At 31.1% G+C, this 24,923-nt stretch overlaps 1 protein-coding gene across 11 annotated transcripts in view; it reads right to left on the reverse strand.

Annotated features, from left to right (window-relative positions):
* The window catches only part of LOC142323129 (unconventional myosin-XVIIIa-like), a 187,919-nt gene that overhangs the window by 42,876 nt on the left and 120,120 nt on the right, over positions 1-24,923 (reverse strand). For 9 of the 11 annotated variants that reach the window (XR_012756028.1, XR_012756027.1, XM_075362362.1 and 6 more), the window contains exons 21-22: positions 7,755-7,874; positions 2,498-2,728 (exon numbers count right to left, since the gene is read on the reverse strand). Coding sequence is in view for 9 of the 11 variants with exons in the window: in XM_075362362.1 (XP_075218477.1) it covers positions 2,498-2,728; positions 7,755-7,874 (351 nt within the window). In the remaining 2 variants the exon portion in view is untranslated. Of the gene's footprint in view, positions 1-2,497; positions 2,729-7,754; positions 7,875-19,210; positions 19,920-22,602; positions 22,673-24,923 lie in introns of those variants that run through there. The other 2 variants (XM_075362366.1, XM_075362367.1) reach the window with 2 other exon arrangements.

Consider the following 24,923-nt stretch of genomic DNA (forward strand, 5'->3'; position numbering starts at 1 on the left):
ACAAATTGCAGATATGCAATTTGAAGGGGATAGAGACCATTACTGCAACAGCAGGAATGAGGGTAGCTAGTTGAATCCTTGTAGTCGACACCTCATTCTTCATGAAAATAGCCACTCCACCACTCTCTCTACTGTCTACTAGACAGTCGTATCTCTCACAGAACTACCCTCTGAGTGTTATTGGATCTTGTTATAGAAGATGTGTTTCTTGGAAGCACATGATTAGTGGATCATATGTGTGTGCAAATACTCTAATATCTTTAATGCGGGACCAAAGACCTCTATGTTCCATGAATAATGTTCATAAGTATAGATAAATAAATTCAGGAAACTATATAAATTCTAGTTGTATGTGATTCGGTTTTTCTTTTTTGTATTTTTCATTTTAATGAACTCCAATGCTCTGGTGTCGAGTGGTTCTTCAACTACATCCTCTAGTATATGAGGTAATGGTGGAGGAGATTTAGTAAAATGGGATGCCGTAGATTACATCCCAGAGGTGATGGTTACATGGGTTCCCTTAACAAGGAGCTTATTAGGTGGCTTACCGCCTGCTGTGATTATCCCTGCCCATACCGGTAAAACTTAGGGAACAGGGACTTTCATAGGGATCACACTACCAGATTTACTAACTGCAACGAAAGACTTTTTGTTCATCTTTGTCAGCTTTGAAATAGTGGCTGTTAGTGATGCAACTTGATCTGATAAAATCTGCAAAAAGTTTTTTTTTTTTAGCTCACTGCAGGATCCACATGGCTGATTACTTAAATTTATAGGACCTTGTTGTGATGTAGCAGCAGCAAAAGGTACGTCTGGTTTAACCAGGTTCCAACCCCCAAAGTCTTAAAGAATAAGACTCCCCGTAAAGGAGTAAGAAGATAATGTCTGTCTGTATTTGCATTAGAGCCATCCTGAAATCCAAATATATTTAACTTTAAGTGTTGATAAATTCAATCGATAATGATAACTAAATTAATAAAGAACATGTGGTCTACAAAAATGGTCTCTACAACAAATCAAGCTTTTCAAACAAAACTATCATTTTCACCTTCCAAATATGCAACAAACTAAATATCTATCTAAAGAACTAGCAGTCTTGTAAACAGACCTCACACATTTTGCACAAATTTAACAAATGAGCTTTACAGAAAAAAATTAATAAAGTAAAAAAGAAAAAAGTACTTGACAATCATAAGTGATTGTGAAAGATGGCAAAAATCACCATCCTGCATTAACATATAAGTATATGAATATAACTGTATTTAGTATTTGGACTGTACTAAATGTACAGCAAAGTTATTTGTTGTACATTTACTGTACATTTTGCCGTTTTTTGTGTTATCTCTGAGAAGAGCTGTTTGGTCCTGAAGCTGGTCTCCGGCAAAGTTGGGGAGTTGCAGCTCGTCCATTGAAGTCAGACTGGGTTTTCCCTCAGCAGCAGTTGGGTCCACACTGCAGCATGGCAGTGGTGGCCCCCAGAGCCCCGCAGTATTGGGTCAGCATTGGTCATCCTTTCCCAGCACAGCCAAGGCGGTTCTCCCTGAGCGATCCCACGCTGGGCTGGCCCTTGCCGCTGAGTCTGCTGGCCAGGGCGATTGAAGCCTGGCGAGCTGGAGCGGGAAGGTAGCGTCCACATCCAGCGGCTCCCTCAGCAGGCCGGCTAAGCCTGCTGCCCTGGCAGGGATATTGGCATCTGCCTGAAGGTCCCACATTGTGCTGACTAGGGAAATTCTTCTGTCTTCTTCCATATTCTTCTTCTTCTTGGTCTTCTCCAGGTAGTGATCGATGAACTGAATTCATTCTTGTGGTGTACACTCTTTTATTGGAGCCTGAGAGTGGTGGGCTGCAGTGCCGCTATGGTGGGAGAACTGCACTGTCATCTGCGCGACGGTAGTGATGCTTGTTATCAGCACGTCCGTATACTGTGCGCCAGTTCTCATCTGAGTTGCTATTCCGTGTTCGGCCACGATATTAAATAGTACATGCTTTTGTTCTTGTTTTTTTCTTAAGAACAAATTGTTGACTGAACATAGTGAGATCCTATTTTAAATTGAACATTTTAGTGTTTCAATTCTCTGTTTTTTTGTGATTTAGTTATCACCAACAGAATTTTCTGATCTTTAGAGAAATGTTCAGTAAGGTTCCTTTTTACTAGGTGGGTTGGCTGTGTGTAATGATTGTTCATAAAATCTACAATTTCATTACCAAACATTTGACAGCCTAGTGTATTACTAGGCTAAGTATATATATATATATATATATATATATATATATATATATATATATATATTACTAAATAAGAAGTTAAATAACAAATGATAGAACTCCAAATTAAAAATGGCATGAATGCAATGTCAGTTTTAATACATATACACTAATAATAGATACTATACAAATGAGTTCAGAACAGATTAGCATTAAGTCACTAGTCGCCAAAATTTAGCAAAAGGCAATTGTAATTAATTAGGTGCAAAAAAAACATCATCATTATACTTACTTTCTTCTCAAGCTGCTTCTTTAGTCCAACAAGTTGTTCTAAATCATCTTGATGTTGCTGCTGTAGCCTCCGCCGAGTGAATTCAAGTTCACGTATTGCTTGTTTATAACGTTCTTTATAAGCTCCATCTTCAACTTCATCGCCACTTGGACCATTTAATTGTCCAGATCTTGAGCATAATAGTTCCATTTCCAAACTTTCACTATTTTCCATCAATTGTCTTTTCTCTTTCTATTAAACAAAATAAACACGACAAAAATTTTATCATGAAAATAGATTTAATCATACAGTTTTTAGATAAACACCCACTTTTACACAGTACAACTGTATTTTTAAATAATCAAGAAAAGTAATTGTATGTATTGTATTATTATTAATTCACTCTAAAAATTCTAATATTGTATGTCTTGCCAATTTGTAAGATAATAAGTTTGAAATTTCCAAGTTAAATCATTCAGTGACAAAATTTTTAGTTGAAATTGACCCTTCATAATTATTTTTATTATAGAATTATAAGTGTAGAATATAATTCAATTTTTTCTAAAACACTTTATCTCAATCACTGGTTTTTACTTTCTTTTTTTTAGTGAGACAACAGTCATTCTACTTGAATTATGTTATCCTACATTCCTTCAATGTTGTCCTTGACACAACAGTCAATTTATAGAAAATTAAATAAAACTAATGAGCCTTTTGCTTTCAATACATCACGTCAAGTAATTAAACAGCATTCTAACTACAGATGAAATCATAAATAAATTTATGGGATATTGTCATCAAGAACAATATATTAGGTAAATTTAAAGGAAAAAATAATAAAATTAAGCTTAAAGTTTAAAATAATCTAGCGCTGTAAATAAAATACAACCGCTCATAGATTTCTTTTCTAGATAAGAACAAAAATTTAATTTTTATGAGAATGAAATTTACTAACAGCGGTAAATAAATAGTTTAATAAATTCCATCCTAGCGGCAGAGTACCTTACTTTATTAATTAAACATTTTTTCACTCACTAGAAATCCTGCTTCTTCAGAATAATATTTTCTTTTAAATAATAAATTTAAAAATAAAAACAAAAAAAAATAAATGGATTGTTAAATTGTGAAATAGACGTTTACTACCTCAATCCTCATGATAAAATTAATCATTCTGCTATTAAAACCTACGGTAATTACTACTTTGATACCTGATACACACATTTTTAAATTTAAATTATTATTTTTGAATGATTTATATTAAATATACTGTTATCAATCATATGCTATTGCCAAACATCAATTTTTTTACTAATTCATTAATAATACTTTCTTACTATTTTTTTATAGTGTATTTTCTGGGGTGGGGGATTTAAATTTCTCATAATCGACTTCTAATATTGTCATCTTTTCTAGACCAGAAAATACAAGTTTATTTTCAATAATACAGTTTTCATAATTTGATTTTTGGTTATTATATTTATATGCTTGTGTAAGTTTATTAAAAGTTTCTATTTGTACATTTTTTTTATATTTTTCTCCGCATTCTACAGATATCTGCTTTATTTTAAACATTACACTACACTTATTTTTATTAATCGATGTATTAATTTTTTTATTATTAGACTATAAGCAAATTTATAGTTAACATTTTTTATTAAAGGGGTATAAAAATTATTTTTCATTTCTTTTAATATTGTGAATTTACTCATTTTATTTTCTGTTTTAAATGACATTTACTAATAAAAAAAGGAATATTAATTTATTAACAATATCAGTTTTAAAGCACTACCAATGACCACATTTTTACTTATTCGCATACCTACTTAATCTAAAAAATAAAATAAAAATTATGTACAATTAAATATTACCGCTTGGAATATTTTATAAGTTTTATCAAATCATAGAACAGTGATGATACTGACAATTTTTTTTTCAACAAATGAAAACAAAACAATTTTATTGTTGTGTTATTAGTTTAAAAATATTTTTATAAATTAATAATTACTCAGATAATTATTCGTATAGCCATTAAACTTTGCAATTAAGCATCAGTAGACAGATAATACAATGTAAAAACAGATTAGAAAGTTTAGTTACCTGAATAGTGAAAGAAAAGAGAAATAATGTTAATTATGTAATACTTGCTGTTAGTTATATATACTTCAATTTTTTTTATTATTATTATTGTTATTATTTTGATAGTTATTTTTTTTTTGTTCTTGATAAAAAATAATAATAAATATTACTTCCTTTTTCTGAATGTCCTCCAATAATAGAAGAGGAGAAACATGAGTTTTATTTTATTTTATTTTTTTTTTAAATCCATTATCCTATATAGATGAACAAAAAAAAATAACTGCTACTCCTATTAATAGTGAAAGAATGTTTCCTGATGTGGAAAATTTTCAGCAAGTATTAATTTTTTTCAGAAAATTAATCAAAATTCAATGAAACTGGAAAAAAATAAATGCTTAAGTAAGAAAATCAATAATGGAGCGGTTTCTTCTTAATATGATACATAATTTAAAAATATTTTAAAAAGTCCTACATTATAACACATTTATCAAGGACCTATGAAAAAAAAAACCATATAATTTAAGTTAAAAAAAATGTGTGTATGTGTATATATATATATATATATATATATATATATTTTTTTTTTTTTTTTTGAACACAGAGTGTTCCAAAAGTAACGAGAATTTTTGCTTCTATGAAAGAATTTTATTTATTCATCTACATTATTGTTATCCCCTTCAAAATAGTCCCCATTAGATATTGTTTGTGTATAGTGTTTAGCTCTTTCAGCTATTCGCTTTTAATCTCATCTATGCTTGTAAAACAACGGCCCTTTAAGGTTTTCTTTATTTTTGGGAATAAAAAAAAGGTCATACAGGGCGATGTTTGGTGAATATGGGAGCTGGGTTATCATTACAGTGTAGTCTTTGGCTAAAAATTGACGAACAAGCAATGAAGTGTGAGCAGGCACATTATCATGGTGCAAAAGCCATGAATTGTTTCGCCACAAATCTAGTTGTTTTTTCTGGATTGCTTCATGGAAACGGCGTTGGACTTGTAGGTAATAACCCTTATTGATTGTTTGACATTGTGGCAAGAACTCATGATGCACTATGCCGTTAAAATCGAAGAACACAGTGAGCATAACCTTCACATTCAACCATACTTATTGAGCTTTTTTCATTCTTGGTGATCCAGAATGCCTCCACTGGAACGATTGAGCCTTAGTTTTGACATCATATCCATAAACCCATGTTTCATTACCTGTTATGACACATTTCAACAGTTCTGCATCATTGTTGATTTCATTTAGCGACTCCTGAGCAACTTCCATTCACTGCTGTTTTAGTTTGAAATTCAACAATTTTGGAACAAATTTTGCTATCACATGTTTCATACCCAAAACGTTCGAAAAGATTTCATGGCATGAGCCAATTGATATCCCGTCATCAGCGACTTCTCTGATTGTGATTCAGCGATCATTCATATTCATTTCTTTCACTTTATCCATGTTTTCATTGGCTGTTGATGTGCTGGGGCGTACAGGACACTCGTCATCTTCACGACCTTCTTGGAAACGCTTATACCACTTGTAAACCCTTGCTTTACTCATACAGACTAACCAAAAGCAATATTTAACATTTCTAAAACAGAGCTACACTTTATTCCATTCTTATAGCAAAATTTAATACAAATTCTCTAATCCATTATTTATACAAATAAAAAATCACTGATCATACCAAAACATGTGTTATCCTTTTGACCGCTGACAACAGACTAAATATCCAATATGACTAAAAATGTACAGATACTTTTCAGACATGTTTACCAATACAACAACAAAAAAATCCCGACAATCAGACTAATATAACCCGTGAAATTTCAAAATCCTTGTTATTTTTTGAACACACCTTATATATATACAATATCTGTAAATAAAGTAATGAGACTGGTTCCCAAAAAGTTTTTATTTACAGTGCAATTATAAATGGACTCAATCACCTTCGAAATAATTCCCTTGGGAAGCCACCCAACACTTCAAATGGTTTTGGTTTTCCTACTCTTCAGAGCAGTGTTGGAACTCAGAAACCGGAATATCCTTCAAATGGTTGATTACGTTTTTTTAAATGTTTTCTACTGTTCCAAAATGGTGTCCTTTGAGGTGTTTTTTAAAGTCAGGAACAGGAAAAAGTCGCAGGGACTCAAGTCAGCTGAATAAGGTGGTTGAGGAACTACAGGAATGTTTTTTTTTTGCCAAAGACTCATTAATTGAGAGTGCAGTGTGACAAGGTGCACTGTCATAATGCAGCATCCAAATGTCTTTGATGGCTGGTCTAACGCGAGCTACTCTTTTCTGCAGTCTTACAGGAATTTCTCAGTAAATATATTGATTTACAGTCTGTCCTGTAGCCAAAAACTCCTTATGGACAATGTTATTACTATCAAAGAAACAAATTAGCATGGTTTTGATTTTTGATTTGCTCTTTTTGCTTTTTTGGGATGTGGTGAGTTTGAAGTGTGCCACTCCTTGCTCAGGCATTTTGTTTCTGGGTCATATTCAAATATCCAAGATTCATCACCAATAATAACATTTTTTTAGAAAATCAGGATCAGTTTCAATTCACCCTAGAAGATCACGGCACACTTCCACCTGTTGTTTTTCTGTTCAACAGTGAGGTTTTTTGGTACCAATTTTGCACAAACTTTTTTCGTGTCCAATTCGTTTGTAAACTTTTATGGATTGTGGTACGGTTCAAATTGTTCTGCAATCATTCTCACAGTTAATCGTCGGTCATACTGTATCAAGTTTCTGATTCACTCAACATTGTCATCACTTTTTATGTTAACAGTCTTCCAAAGCATGGATCGTCCGAAACTGATTTCCAGCCATCTGAAAATGCTTTAAACCACCTAAAAACTTGGGCTCGTGACAAAGTGTCATCTCCATAGCCGTTTTCAATTTTGAAAACGTTTCAGTAGCATTCTCACAGAGTTTAACACAATACTTGATTGCACAACATTGCTAATAATTAGTAACACTCATTTTTGTAAACCACAACAAAAACTCATTTCACAAAAATTTTGTTACGTCTTACATGGCAACAATACACTAAAAATATTAATACCTAATATAAATCAGCTGTTCATATAATCATAAGTTTACTAGTAACTTTACAGTGTTGCCACTTAGGCTGCCAAAAAAAAACTAGTCTCATTACTTTATTTACAGACCTCATATATATTAAATACATAAACAACAAACCTGCATTTCATGAACTTCTTTTTCTAATCTAATTCTTTCTGCAGTTTCTAACTCTAAATGATTTGATGCCAGTGTTGCACAAGATCTTTCTTCTGCTAAGTCAATCGCAATTTCATTCAGCTGCAAGAAAAATTAAATTTTTTAAATACAAAATACTCTGAACAGATACTTCAAATTCCTATGCTTAAGATTTGTTAGAAAATAATAAATTTACTTTAACACTATATCTATATAATTTTGTTACTACATTAAAAACATGTGCAACCCAAAACTTACCAAAATTCACTTCTTTCATGAAAACTGTATAATAAATTAACTTGTTAAACTAGATGACATTGTACATATCTACTGACAACCACTCTTCGGAAAATTATACCGATTCATATGAATCTGATGTCATTCTAGTACAATTCTTCTCATAACAATCAATAGTCTGTTTTATACATATTTGATTAAATAAAAAATAACATACATGAACACAACAAATAATTTTAAATGAAATATAGAGATTTTTATTTGTTATAATTATGGTAGTCTGTGAAGTACAGTAAAAAAGCAACTATACCACTTAAATCACATAAATCTACTTTTCTGTATCTCTTTATTATAAGTAATTGGAACTATTGCTCCTCACATCCAAATAAATAGTACGATCAGCCATTTTATAGAGCACAGCAGCATGCCATGATGTGGAGGTACACAAACTGTTGTATCTGATTTATGTGGGGATACTTTCATCATCATTTTTATATAGTAAATTTAATGAAAAGTGGAATATATTAAAAAAAACAACTAAATACAGCCGCATTTACTAACTAAACTAAACTAAATACCACATGTATTTGATAGATAATGTAGGTGTCAGAAACTTCTTACTCTTTTAAGTTTAATTATTTTACTATTATAAATCAGTTGAAAAATTAACAATCTACTTATTTTTAAGCACCTAAACAGCATAAAATATAACAAGTATATTAAAGACTTTATGAAAACATTTGTGATGTTTATTACAATATACTATCATTAAATTCTGAGATGAATTAACCCTAGAAGGATCTAAGTCAGTAAAAGTGGGATTTATTTCTAGTCATATAAACCAATGATTATAATTAGAGATTGACTACAACTATTCTGTGCTGCTCTCTATCAATTTTCTGTATAATAATTAAACAGAAGAAACAATTTTTTTTTCAACATAGAAATATATAAGCAGTGTCCTTATGTCAACTGTCAACTTGTGTCTTATGGTTGTTTAGTCAACTTTAATAAGAGTTATTTGATTATAACAAACTATAATTACCACATTTTGTTCTATATTTGGAGTCATGTTCAGCAAATACTGATCATTATTTTTTTTCAATGTAATCGTTCTGTATAGTTTAAATCCTGAATTTATTAAGAAAGAAAGAGAGTGTGGGAGGGTGAGATAGGGAGTGATGGAGAGGGGAGAGAGAGAGAGAGTGAGAGAGAGAGAGTTTGAACATTAATAATTACACTTGTCACATTTTGTATAACAAGATATTTTTATCAATTTCTATAAAAATTATGGTAAATAAAATTAATATTTTGAAAAAATTTATGTTGCAGACTCAGAAAATAAACAGTTTTGTTTTTATTATTTCAACAATTTATTTATAATATTTCAGTAAATCACACTTTCTGAATAAATCAATGTACTTGAATTAAATCAGGTTACTAAACAAATAATGAGCAGGAGTAATACACAGTCTGAAAAACTAATGAATCAAACCAACGGCACACAACACACAATCAGAGAGACTTACCGGAAGTAAATAATGTGAGGTAAAAATAGCCTGAAAAATATCACAAAACCATCAGGTATTTAACTAGGAGGATTCAACATGCTGTGACTGTTCTTCAGTCATTTTTTTAAACAAAAAACCGAATGTAATTCACTTGATTGACACCATAGAAACTTTACCTTCTTTCTTAAAAATGAAAATGAGATTTAATGAAGAAAAATTTGATGCAAATGAGAAAACACAAATTACAAGGAATTACTTATGTACTACAGAAGAAAATCCCATATATCTTCAAGTGAAATAAAAGAAACTGATGTTGGCATCCCTAAGCAAACTACTTGAAAGAATAAAAGTGATTAGGAATTTAATGAGCCATAATCTTTTTCTTTCAAATTTCAGGAGATTTGGATTAACTCATCCTATCACAATAAATACAGTCTGTACTGTACATTCATAGTTAGACTAAATGAAAGTGATTAGCATAACATTTACATCAGCACTACAAAAACAAAACAACTTTACAAAATTATAAATACAAATAGACAAAATTTCAATTCAAAAGCTACTGAAAGAATTATAATCACTTTGTAAAATCATCAAATAATAAGTGTAAATTTTTTTTTCTAATATAATTTCTTCCAGCAGAGACTACGGCATGTGCAACTTATTTTCTAGGGAACTACTGGCTCAATAGTTTATAGTTTGGGTGGATACTTCCACAAACAGCATAATTTTGAGATACATTTGGAAGCCTAACCTCTCTCAGATGGCTCTTCAAAATCTGGAAAAAAAATAATCTGCTGGACAGCAAAGTCAGGTATAACAAAATCATTTATCAGTAAGTAACATGTGCCCCCACATCTTGGGTAAAAGTATCCTCAACATCCCCAAGAATTTTAGACAGGATAGACATCTATCCCCTAAATGGGGTATTTAACCATTCCTTCATGTCAGGGTCATTTGACTTCTTTTAACACTCTTCTGTGAGCAAATCATCCTACTTTCACTAGCATCTGCTTTCCTTGCAGGGAAGAAATGTAGCAAAGAATAGATTGCACACATGACCACCGGTTTACGGTAGGTAGAGCTGCTTTGGACGAACAAAAGAATACATATTTGAATAAGCCCGGGGCCAGATGCTATCCTGGCAGCGATTGTGCAAGGATTTGTTGAGGCGCACCCATGGACAGTATTGGAAGTTATGAATGGCGTGCCGCTTCCCTGATTGTTGGAAGCATGCGCGGTTGGTGCTAATTCCAAAACCGATGCAGGAAAATCTGATGCAGGAAAAGAGCTTAAGTATAGACCGATTAGTTTGCTAAATGTGATGGGAAAGCTCCTGGAATGGCTGCTGGCTGAGACGATAAGGGCCGCAGTGGATGCGTCTGGTGGCTTCTCCTACAAGCAATTTGGATTCGTGCAGGGGAGATCAACCAGACACTGTTAAATGGGTCCTGAACTGGGCACAAGGCAAGGCAAGGGGGATCCTGGCAGATGAGGAGGACTCCCTTTGTAGTCCTCCTCGACGTAAAGGGGGCTTTTAACAGCCTACCATGGTCAGCTGCCATTAGCACATTGCGAGAAAGAAGTATAAGTAGGGTACCTTGTAGCTTGTGTTAATGATTACCCGCATGGGTGACATCTGGAGGTTATAACTGAAGAGGGTCAAAAGGAGTTGGAGGTATATAGGGGGTTCCACAGGGCTCTGTTTTAGGTCTGCTTCTGTGGAACCTGTCATACAAGAGCCTCCTGAATTTGGAGCTATAGGGAGATTCCCATATCCTCGCTTACGTGGATAATCTAACATTATTGGTGTCTGTAAAAACACAAGAAGAGGTACAAATCGTTGCTAATAGGACAGTGGTAATGATAAACAGATGGCTCTCTGACAGACATGATTCAGGAAGACGATGACACTGGCAAATGCAAAATCAGTGATATAGTTATATCCATGAATGGGGTCCGAGTAGACATGTTGAGGTGTGTTAAACACCTCGGCTTGTGGTTGGATCGCTCAAGGGTGTTTACCGCCCATCTGAAACAGGTTGTTGAGAGGGCTGAGTCTGCTATCAGTAACCTGAGCAGACTACTAGTAAGAAGGTCGGGCCCCAGACAGAAGAAGAGGCAGATGATTCTGTCAGTGGCTTTGTCAATCCTTCTCTACATGGTACTCCCTGGAGGGATGTGTTCAAGAGCAAATGGAATATGATAAAACTCTTCTCTTTCCAAACAAAGGTGGCTATAAAGGTTATCACCGCCTACTGCATGGTGTCTACCCTTGTGGTGGAGGTTTTCGTGGGAATTATGCCCATACACTTGAAGATAGCTCAAACAATAAGAACTTTTGAGGGCATGAATAAGATGCAAGCCAGAAGACTCACGATGAATGACTGTGGGAGTGGGATGCTGCGCCTCTGCAGAGGGCTAGATGGACCAGAAGGCTTATTACCGAAGTTGAACCATGGATCGGAGGGAGCATGGCAAGCTGGACTTCTACCTAGGCCAATTCCTCTTGGGCCACAGGGATTTTGCTGCTTATTTATTCCAATTCCGCAGAAGACAGTCTCTACAGTGCCTTTTAAACACGCTTTCTTCATATGCTGTAAGTGGCAGCAGGTCAGGAGGAGGCCAATGTGTTGGGACTGACCCCAGATAACTGTGTAAAATATATGCTTAGAGCCCGACAGGAATGACACACTGAGTTGAAGTTTGCAGCAAAAATACTTAAGAGGAAGGAAGCAGACTCCAGAACTTGGGGTGACATCTGAAGATGGCCGAAAATGGAAGCTCAGGAAGAACAGAGGACCCAGAATAAAGTTCTAGATTAACAGGTGAAGAAATAGACCAGATGGTGAGGGGTAAAGGACAACCCTCTGCGGAGCCGTGGTTCGTCAATCATGGATGGGCCACAGTGATGATGTACAGAGACTCTAGATTCCCAAAGCCCAAAGGTACCTCCTGCGGCCATGTAATGCTTAAATTGCATGGCTAGCCCCAGGGGGGAGTTGGTGAGGTGATTAAGTTTAGTTGGTAGGGTGCAGGTACACACATGCAGCCCACCGGGTTGGTAAAGTGGTAAACGCGTCTTCCCAAATCAGCTGATTTGGAAGTCGAGAGTTCCAGCGTTCAAGTCCTTGTAAAGCCTGTTATTTTTACACAGATTTGAATACTAGATCGTGGATACCGGTGTTCTTTGGTGGTTGGGATTCAATTAACTACACATCTCAGGAATGGACGAACTGAGAATGTACAAGACTACACTTCATTTACACTCATACATATCATCCTCATTCATCCTCTGAAGAATTATCTAAACGGTAGTTGCCAGAGGCTAAATAGGAAAAAAAAAGGAAAAAAAGGTACACACATGCAATTAAATAACATCTAGTAGAACCTGTTGTGAATCCGACACTGCCCCCTCAGGGGCGTATGTAAATGGTATTCCCGCACCTCACCGTTTAAAAAAAAAAATATTGTGTAAGGGTAACTGCTTATCAATCTATCCAGGAACCTTTTCCAATCCCAACGGCTAAATAAAAAATCTAGACCTAAGATCGAGCCACTAATAAAATAAAACTGGAGACCACTTTATCCCTTTTTATACGAGGGTTATTTATTTTTCAAGGTCCATTCGGTTGCGAAATAAAAACCCGCACAAAAATCGGATGAACCTTTGCGCATATGTGATGCGCAGCATCTCTAATATGGCTTCAATCCGCGTCACTTCGTTTAGTTCTGAACACACAGCTAACACGTAAACATGTCTACAACAATAGTGTCTCCCGCCAAGTGTGAAGTGCATGCGATAATTCGATTTCTTCAGGCTGAAGAGTGTAATGCAGCGTAAATTCATCAATGAATTAGTAATGTGTATGGTGAAACTTCAATGAGTGACAGCAAAGTGCAACAATGGTGCAGGAACTTTAAAGCAGGACGTGCAGATGTTCATGATGCAGGCGGTCAGGGAAGGAAGCGAGTGTCAACCGATGATCTCGTTGAGCAAGTGGATGAGGCAATTCGAGAAAATCGTCGTTTCACAATTTCTTTATTGAGTGATCAGTTTCCTGAAATTTCAAGGTCAGCTCTCTACATAGTGAGTGAGAGACTTCAGTACCGCAAACTTTGTGCGAGATGGGTTCCCAAGATACTGTCCGACCATCACAAAACAATGAGAATGGACGCCTCCCTAACGTTTCTCCAGTGCTACCACAATGTAGGAGAAAATTTTTTTAACAAAATTGTCACAGAGGACGAGACATGGGTCCATTTCGAAATTGAAGAAACAAAAGAACAACCCAAACAGTGGATATATTCTCATTCTCCCAGTAAACCAAAGAAGTTCAAGCGAACCTTCTCCAACAGAAAGTGAATGGCTACTGTGTTCTGAGACCAGAATGAAGTTCTCTTGGTGGAATTCTTGGAACGTGGCACAACCATCTGCAGCCTCATACTGCGTGATTCTTCAACGTCTATGAAGGGCAATTCAGAATAAGCGGATAGGAATGTTGTCATCAGGCATTGTCTTTCTCCATGACAATGCTCGGCCACACACTGCAGCTGTAACAAAGAAGCTCCTGCAGCGTTTTCGTTGGGAAGTGTTTGATCACCCACCATACAGCCTGGACTTGGCTCCATCCGACTTTCACCTCTTTGCTCACATGAAACGCTTGCTAGGAGGACAACATTTTGGCACAGACATCAAGCTGCAGACCAGCGTAGAAACATGGCTGAAAACACAGGCGGCTCCGTTCTATGACGAGGGTATTGGAAAGTTGGTACCATGCTACGACAAATGTCTAAATCGGAGTGGCGACTATGTAGAGAAATAGCGTAACTATGTAAGTACTTGTTACAAATAAAAAATTTTTTATTTTCACTGTTGTTTTAATTTCGTGACCAATCGGACCTTGAAAAAAAAATAACCCTCGTACATACATACTAAAGTACCCATTTTAAATTTCCAATAACTATTTAAAAAATAATAGTTAATAATATCAAAATAACTTTATAATTGAAATGCATATGTTCTTCACAAGCATGAAGCTGCATGGCACAGTGCCATAAACTACTCTGGTGGCTTCATATGCAGTTAACTCTAAAAAAATATTTATTAAATTTAGAATGAATTTTATGTTGAGACTCTGAGCAATAAACATTTTCAATAAACGAATTGTGTCAGACATGACTATTTTATAGCCATATAGTCATTTCATTGTTAATAATAAAATTGATAAACAATTTAACAAATCAAGATTAATAAAAATTGAAACGATAATAATTAATTAAAACTTGTTTATATATTGGCTCCTAATATCAATTTATTTTAAAACTACATTTCTATAATTTTTTTTTTATAATCATTCTACTTTTATCAATGTTATATAATTATATACAACTTTTTAAAAACCTATAATCAAGAATTATTTAAAAATTACAATATTTAGAGAGCACTACAATCTTTAACAAAATAACATCTGGCAACAACAAACAAATGTACTAACAAAAAGCCTATAAGGAATGTTTAAATTTTGTAATTGCCTTTAGGCCTTATTCAGTATTACACACACTTATAACAAACCATAACTTCTTTCCTGCAATATTTTTTGTTACTTGTTACAGTATCTAAACCCATTTACAGAAACTTTTCAATAGTAAAACATAAGACTTAATATAATAATAGCACATCATCAGAATTCATGTGTTTATACAAATTACATAATCACCCAAGGAAAACCCTCCAAAGTGATTCACTTCAACTAACTGCCCAAAAAAGAAATATCAAATTACCATTACATAATAATACAGAAATTTATCATTACATTTAACCAAAAAGAAAAGAAAAAAAATTGTGAAAAAAACAACAAAAAAAAATAATAAAAATAACTCATCTGACTTTTACATAAATGAAGAGGATAGAATTACCTTATACTCTATTTCGGTCAAAAATTAATACCGTAGAATCATGTGTTGTTAAAATTAAAAAATGTGGCAATTCATAATAAATTAAAAAACTTTAGTTAAAATTTGATGTAATCAATTAATTCAATTAAAAGAAAGTTCTAGCTCCTGAACATATTGACTTTTTTGTATGTACATAAATATATATACACACTAAAGTACATAGACTTTAGATATTTCAACTAACTTAAAGCGATTATTCCACAAATCTGAAGAAATTAACGTAAATGAAGAAAAGTAAACAAGACAGTCAGCATGCAGGTAATGGACTAAAAGGGAAAGAATAAGTGAGATAGAACTCTAAAAAGTTTATATTTTGTATTATTTGAGGTAATTTTATAGAAAATTCTACAATAATTTAGTAATGTATTTACAAAGATCCTACAATCCAAGTACAGTCAGTGAAACCAAGTAGGATCTTAATCTATGCATACTGTACAACAAAACATGAAAATTTCTAAGCAAAAAGGTGTTTCAAGGGTACTAAAAGGATGTTACTGAAAAGAGAATACAGTAACACATTTTATTAGGTAGAAAGCATTTAAGTCTAGTTAATTTGCTATAATATTATTATTTGAGTAATTACAACCTTTTTAAAGTTTTTATCTGTTTGGAAATATAAAATTGAAAGTAAATATTTGGTTAATTTTTTGTATACTGTTACTATGCAATATAATTCAGTAATTAAATTATATAGTTAAATATTAGTAATGCTATCGAATATATTTTTAAATGTTAAATTATTAAGCTTAATTTGTTAACATAATCAATCTATTAACTACTTAATTAAAATAGACTGTTAAATCCTTAAAGTCAAGTTTGTAAAGTTCTATGAAGTTCTATATCGATAACTGTAAAGCTGTATTAACACCTATAATCTACTCGGTTTAATTTGTACAGAAAGTAGGTACAAATAAGCTTTTAAATTGTTATAATAATAACTGTTAATAATAATCATTTTAATAAATAAAACTGTTGCAAATACAAAATTAATTAATATTTGTATCTTCAGACACAAAGAGTTCACAATTTATTAAATTCTCCAGAACCCAGTACACTCCACAATAATAAGTAAAAAACTTTTTTTTTATGGGAATTAAGAGGTCTGGCAGTCCTGCCTATACCAGATACCAAGATTCACTAACTCTTCAGGTTCTGACCTCAGCACAGTACAGAGAACACAGTGGGAACAGATCTAACTCCCCGTCCCACTAAAACTATTAGCAACCAAAACAAAACGGATTAAGGATAATGAAAAGTGCATTGTGAGAAAATTCAAACTATCACCCTAAAAGTTAAATTGGGGTTGTATACAATAATGCATATACATATATTTTAGGTTTAATTTTCTTAACATTTGGCACCATTTGTATTACACAATTTATATAAAAATAAAATATCCACTTACCCACAATTGTGAGTATTAATTATCCAAGTGCTTTCAGATTATTCCTCCATCATCAGGATTACTGATTAATTATGAATTTTACAGTTGTGCATATAATTTTTTATAAATAGGAATTAAAATGAAAATAAAATTTCAAATTATTATGTTCATAACGATTGATTGTCAATAGTTAAAATAAGTCAATGTTAAAAGAAAAATGTCTTGTCAGTAACGTGTTTATAACTGTTATGCCACATAATTTTAATTTTAAATTAAAAAATTTCATTGCCATTTTCTGTTGTTAATAGTTTAAGTTTAATTTTCTTAACAGTTGTCGGGCATAACAGTTGTAAACATCTTACTGACAAGACGTTTTTCTTTTAACGTTAACTTATTTTAACTATTGACAATCAATCTATGAACATAATAATTTAAAATTTTATTTTCATTTTAATTCCTATTTATAAAAATTTATATGCACAACTGTAAAATTCATAATTAATCAGTAATCCTGATGATGGAGGAATAATCTGAAAGCACTTGGATAATTAATACTCACAATTGTTGGTAAGTGGATACTCTATTTTTATATAATAAATATACATATATGCATTTATGTATATATTATTTAATGCGACCAGAACCAAACATTAACAATAAACTAAATCATAAGCATAAATAAATTATTTAGATTTAATGCAGGAACCGGTGGTTAATACCCAAAATATAACTCATCTTAAACTTATAACTGCACAGCATAAGCCACTCTGCCACCCATCCTAATGGAAATCATATTTAGTGCACTGTAACTTTAGTGAGCTACTACAGCAATTTTCAAACTTTTTTCACCTATGTAGTCCTCAGCAACATAATTTCTATATATTTTACTGATCTTATTAATTAAATTATCTATGATTAATATAACTGCTACTATTTCAAAATTATTTGTTTAAGCTGGAAATAAACAGGCCAGTAATGAGATTACACAACAAAAAAAAAAACATTTCCTGTAATTTACTTCTTTGTGTATTTAAGGAGCTATGTTTAATGTTTAACTGATTATTAAGGCATTAACCACTGCCGTTCCATCTTCATTTTGCTCTTTTTTTCTTACAAATACTAAGAAATATTTACAATGTTACAGAAACACTGTAAGAAATGAAATTAACTGTATACTTAACTTGGACGTACAAAATTACTTATAAATTTTTCAATTTAGGCAGGATATCTTTATATTGTTTATAAAGACAGTATAATTACAGTGTTTATATTATTCCAATGACAATAACCCTTCTAGATTAAACCCTTTTTTGTAAACCCTTTTGATACATTACTTAACAAAGAAATAAAACAAATGGAAGGTGAGGTTCCTGTTCGATATGTAAAATGCTTGGGCAATATGAACACTATGCAGTAAATTCATAAGTCAGTTATCTCTAGTGAAGTAACATCTAATACGTGGTATCTGTAAAACCCAATTCAAAACTTTCAATCGGCTGTTGAATTTTAATGATTTTGTTTATTCAATAAATTCATTTTCTTCAATATTTTAAAGGAGCCCTGCCACAAAAAAAATTTAATAGTATTCCATGGTGGAACAGTAGTGTATCTGCCTTTCACCCGTAAATTTTTTAATTCAAATTCAGTTAGGTAAGGCATTTTCACATGCTAAAAAAAATTGATCTATCATTACAGATAACTGCAATCGAATTAAATACATTTGATGACGAATAAATATTGACCCTTAGAAAATGATAAAAGTAAATTAATATCTTAATGTAAATGTCTGGCTAATGAAACAAACAATTACTGTAAGTTTCTAAAACAGACAAGAAATCACAATTTATTGTCCAAAGTCTTGACCGAAAAAGACCTCTCCGGTAATCTCTTGACTTTGTATAGTAACTGTTAGCAGTATTTAATAAGTCAAATTCACTATCCTGTTACCCGATCTTCATTAGGGGCTGTACATAATAAATAATTTAAAAAATTAATTTATGTTTTATTTAATAAATTAATTAAATAAATAAATAATTAGGGGGTGTACAAAATAAATTTAAAAAGCTAAACCATTGCCACTTAAATTACAATACGCACAATAATTTAAAATTATTAGAAATTATACAATTCAAGTGTTTAAGGTTACAGCACAAATAGGCCATTATGCCTAAGTCTGTTTTGAAAAATTATATAAAACACAAAATTCATATGTTTTACATAAGCAAATTATTAACAATGTAAAAAAAGCGTTCATAAAACAAGAAAAATATGGAAAGAGTAACTACCACTCTTACAATATTCAGAAAAAAATTATAAATAAAAACCTACACAAAAAATGTTATATATACCTCATTTCTGTACAACAACTGTGATGATGAACAACAATCATCCCTCGTATCAAATGCACTTGAACCACGCGAATAATATTTATTTGTTGTATGGTGATGATTTTTAAGGTAAGCATCACTGCTACAACTTGTACTTCTTTTCCAACGCTCATCGACATGATTAGTTTTTTGTAAAAATTCTGAAATACGAGCAGATAAAATCGAAGGTATCATTGATTTCCTCCATGAGTTATTTGATTTTGAATATGGAGATTCTGATTTTCCACCTTCAGACTGTCTTCTTGTTGATAACGGTTTATAAGACCATTTTAATTCAGATCTAGAAACGGATGCAACTCTATCTCTGTATACTGAAATCGCTCTACTTCTTGATTCGGTTGGAGAAAATAAAACGCTAGGGAGTTCTTCACTTCTCCTATACAAATGTAACATTGTTGATGATGATGGCAATAAAATCATATTTTCACTCGATCCACTCATATTTAACAATTTTTTTTTAGTTAATGATTTAATTCAGAAGTGATGCAAAATGATGATTATATATAATAAAATGCAAAGCATATGGTAATAACAAGAAGAAAATTTTAGCACTGTAAAATATTAAAAAATTTTATTAAAATGAAAGCAGAGATAACTCTATTTCACTTTAACTACAAATAAAAAAATTTCAGATAAAACATAATATCAAATAAACATTTATAGAACTGACTAAAGTGAAGAATTTCTATAGAACGAAAAAACGTTTGGCTGCCCACAGAATGGGAAATTACAAGAACTGATATCAATAATTATTTATAAAAAATATTCAGAATGATTGAGAACAATGAGAATTCAATATTAACAAATTTTATAAATTGTTACAACAAAAACTTAGGTATGATAAAATATCTAAAAAAATGAACTTTCCCTTAAATATAAGCATCTCTAGACATTCATCTTAAGATTTTACAATATAAGGGAAGTACACGGTAAGTTCAATGATTCTGATCTCGTACCGATTAAAGGCCAACAACACTATTTGTTAAATAAGCCTTTAGTCTATTGCAACTTGTTTTTAATATTTCTAAGATAAAAAGGAATATGAGAAAACATTTTCCTAAGTTTGATTAATCTATGGCCAACCGAAAAATCTCACACTGAAACAGAAAACATAGATAATAAAATTTTAAATGAAATAATACGACATAATACTCAAATATCTAATGGTAAGTATATGAAGTTTAATGCTGAATGAAAATAAATGAATTTAATATGGAATATGAATTTTTGAATGATGACAACATTTTCAAAATAGAAATAAAGCATAACACATGTTAACAGTCAACACAAAAAAATTTCTCAATGAACAGTTTAGAACAAAGATGAGAGGATTTGTTAAACTAATGTAAATAAAGGACTATACTTAACAGAAAACATTCAAAAGCCGATCTCTGTAGAATTATAGCAATGTAACAAATGCAATATGCTAATGAAAATACTATGAAAGTACACAGTAAGTAAATCCATATGATAAATTATTAATATTTTAATTGTTAAATAATCACGAAGTATTAAATTGATTCTTAAAATAGAAGAGGAGTATACATTTAAACAACATATAAGTGTTGTAAATACTTATTTTTAAGCTTTACAGCATTTTTTCTGCTCTATAATTCATCTATGTTTCATAGGCCCCAGACACGACAAATTAATGAAGTTACTTTACAAAATAATTTACAAAAAAAAAGTTTATTCCTATTAAAAAATATACATTTTCAATAAAAATAAAAAGTAACTACAAGAAGCATATTGCTGATTACTCTTAATTTAAAAATATAAGGTATTAATAATCAATAAATGAAATAATGACAATAACTCATGTGGCACAAAGTATGAACATGCTGTATTATTTTTACAATTTTTTTTGAAGAAAAGTATGGTATTACTTCAGTCACATGAAGGAGTGAGGATGAAAATGAATTTTTTTTAAGTTTTGTGTTATGAGGAGTACAAAAATACCATTCGCTTAAATTCTGGTTTCCTTATATATTTATTTATAGGCCTATGTGTAAAATTCTGTGGCAAGAAAATCTCCAAAACTATTAGATCAATCTCATTGAAATTTAGATATGCTGTAGTAGTGTACCTGACGTTGTACATGTGAGAATTTGATGAAGATTGATTGAGTCGTTCTTGAGTTATCCTCAATTTATTGTCAAAGAGATTTGAGCAGGGCAAGTTAGAAGCTGGTTCATTATGATATTGCAAGTGGAACGTGGAAACAAAATAAAATAATGAAAAGTCTGTCTTCTTTCACAGAACTGCGCAAGATTTTTTAACTACTTTTTTTTTTAAGTTATTGAAATTTCTTAATGTTATCCCTCTTACCACGGGCAGAACTATACAACAGTCAGAAAAATATACACAGAAATATAACTGTATAATAAAAAGCAACAAAATCTGTTTGTGTTGACCTCAGGAAATATATGGAAGAAAAGCAATCATCTGTTCTGTAAAACTAGAATACACTCTTTTACTTGATTAGACTGGCTACATAATCTCTGAAATATATAAATGAACAAATTTTGTAAATAGATAAACATGTCATCTAAACAATTTTTTTTTTGAAAATGAAAAAAATATGTAAAGTTAACCCAAAGGGAAAAAACAGATACTATTTTATAGTAAACAGAAATCAATAACAAAAAAGACAACAACAATTTTTAAAACGCTTTTTTAAAATAAATTTAAAATTAAAACCACCACTAAGTCAAAAAAAAATTAGTTTTATTATATCGTTTAAAAAAGTAATACATCTCTTGATAAAATGATTAATTAACTGTAAATGAACCCTTTCATAGATAGAGAAGTATGAATGAATGGGTGAAAACATGTGTCGATGTACAAGCATATGCATACAATTAATCCTGCTCATAAATGGTATAAATGTTTTTACATCCATCAAAATTAGACTAGAAACATGACAAAAATTTTAGAGCCTAAATATATGTTATTTTCAATGAATTATCAATTCTTGAAATGATCGATTAATAATAATAATATATAATTAACAATACTACCAATATATAATAAAATTATTTTACATAATCAAACAATAGTATAATTATTGTATAAATAATTCATTTTATTTTTATTACTGAAGGTAAATTTTTATATAAAATTTTTTAATAAATCTAAAATAATAAAACGATATCTGATACCGAAGTGTTTTATCAGATATAAAAAATTAAAATATATTAAGTATTTTTAATACTTAAATATAAAAAATATTTAAGTTAAAAAATTTATTTGAATACATGAAGAAAAGCAAAGACACGCATATTACACAGAAAAATAATACATTTTTAACTGGAATATAAACAATTACAAAATCCAAATATAAAAACAATCACCGGACTAAAAAACTAAGAAGCAGGCATGAAGAAGAAAGACAAAAAGCGACTGGCCCCAGTTGAGGCAAACCCCCTTCTTTTCTCCCTCTAGTTACATTCTGGCAAAATACCAGAGCATCAATCTACACACTTGAGCAGTGCAGCATTGTATTTATTGTTAGAAAGACTAAGAGAAATAACAAGGCTTTATCCCTTTTAACTGAAATACTGTCAGTCAATATAACTACATAAAGACATATTTAATGTGTCAAACATATGAAAATTAAAAAAAATAATAATAAATACTTTAAAAGTAAATACTTTAAAAGTAAATACTTTAAATAATAAATACTTTAATACTAATGTTAAAAGTAACATCTAAAAACGTCATACGGTTCCTACACACATAAATAACACACATGTCGGTGTAACCCATACTTAAAAAAAAATGATCGATGAACATTATGTAAAAAGAAAGATTGATGTCAAAAGAAATCTGTATTAAAGTAATACTTAAAAAAATACTATATAATTATGTTAAAATAATTTTTGATAATGTTAGTCAGATATTATTCAAAGATTTTTTGTTGGTGCAATGAGAAGTAAATATTACCCAAGAAAGCATTTATATTGAACTATATTACAAGATATATATATATATATATATATATATATATATATATATATTTATATAAATAATTAATAACAATCATCTTTAAAATAATAATTTTGTCTGCTAATATTAAAGAAAGTGCATTATAAAAAATATTTCTTATTTAAAAAATAATAACATCCTAATGAGAATAGTAAACTGTATCTTCTTACAACTTATATTCCACTCAACTTCTATCAACTTATCCTCTATATCGTACTTAACATGTCAGATATTAAGAAAATAAAAATGGGAGAGCATGAAATATGGATAAAATTTCAAACACTGGAAAAAGTTAAATAATAATAGGTCCAACTTTCCTCTACATGGGTGACCACACATGTTGTGATAATTTTAGTTGTGGCTAATGACCGTAGCACGGAGATGCAACATAAAATTAGAATACATCTAAAAACACGACAATAAGAATTGCTCAGATGCATTTAAAAATAACACCAAAATACTTTAAGAGCCGAACAAAAGATTTTCTTTTAAAATCTGAAGTAACACGACTCCTAATGCTTGTTTATTTAGACACTTATGCAATAAAACAAAAACAGCAGACAGTAATGTTTCCTAGCATTTGCAAAGTGATTAGAATTTAATCCCTCTACCAGAAATAAAGTTTAAACTATACACCTAAGAACTACCAATGTTAACTTCTTTCCTGAATTACTTACTTATTTCTTATATAAAGATAATATAAAACATTTTATATATTTATCAGTTAGAGCAGTAAAAAAAAGATAAAAATTCACACACACACACACACACACACACACACACACACACACACACACACACACACATATATATATATATATATATATACTATATGTACATTCACACATATCATAATGCCAACCCACTGTCATGTACATAGTATTAAGCCCTACAAGTAATGGATTAATTTTATTAATCACAGGGACTGTCTAGATAGTAAACATAATTACTTTAAGAGAAAGTATATCTTCACTTGTTCCTTTTGTACCTTATGTGCTTTACATGCTTCACAGCCATAAGAAATAATATTAACACCAAATTAATACACCCTTTCTATTAAGAAACAACACACTATTTACACCACCTCTATTGTATGCATAAAACTCTATCCTAACACATCAGAAAACATGGTTAATTTTAGACTTTTTATAACAACGTTTTAGACTGTTTGACAAAAAAATTAACTTTATAAAATACTAAAATTTACTTATAACTTCAGTTATAAAAACTGAAAAATATTTTCACCTTGATGACAACACTTTATTTTTTAAATCCTTTCAAATCAACACATACTTTTTAAAAATCTCTAATTTTTTGATTGATGTTACTATTGCCCATTCCAAACTAGTGATAAAAAACCAAGAATTATACCTATCTTAACAATGCCTCATTAGGAGCAAATAATTATGAAAATAAAAAAAGTAAAAAAAATAGTAACTTAACAAATAACTTGATGGTTCTGCAACACCTGTAATAAATCATGGCTCACCATCCCGGTATATGAAAGGTGTGAAGTAAATATATGTTATATAAACAATGAAGACAAAAAACTAGTGTTAAAGAACTAGTTCCTGGTTTTTAGATCACCAATTTAAACAATTAACATAGTTGCAAATCATTCTGTTTTCATTTCTTTTTGGCTATTGACTGTGACAGTCTGCCACTTAATTTTTTTTTAAATGAATGA

The sequence above is a fragment of the Lycorma delicatula genome, chromosome 4, assembly GCF_047948215.1.
Source record: "Lycorma delicatula isolate Av1 chromosome 4, ASM4794821v1, whole genome shotgun sequence".
Classification (NCBI taxonomy): Eukaryota; Metazoa; Arthropoda; class Insecta; order Hemiptera; family Fulgoridae; genus Lycorma; species Lycorma delicatula.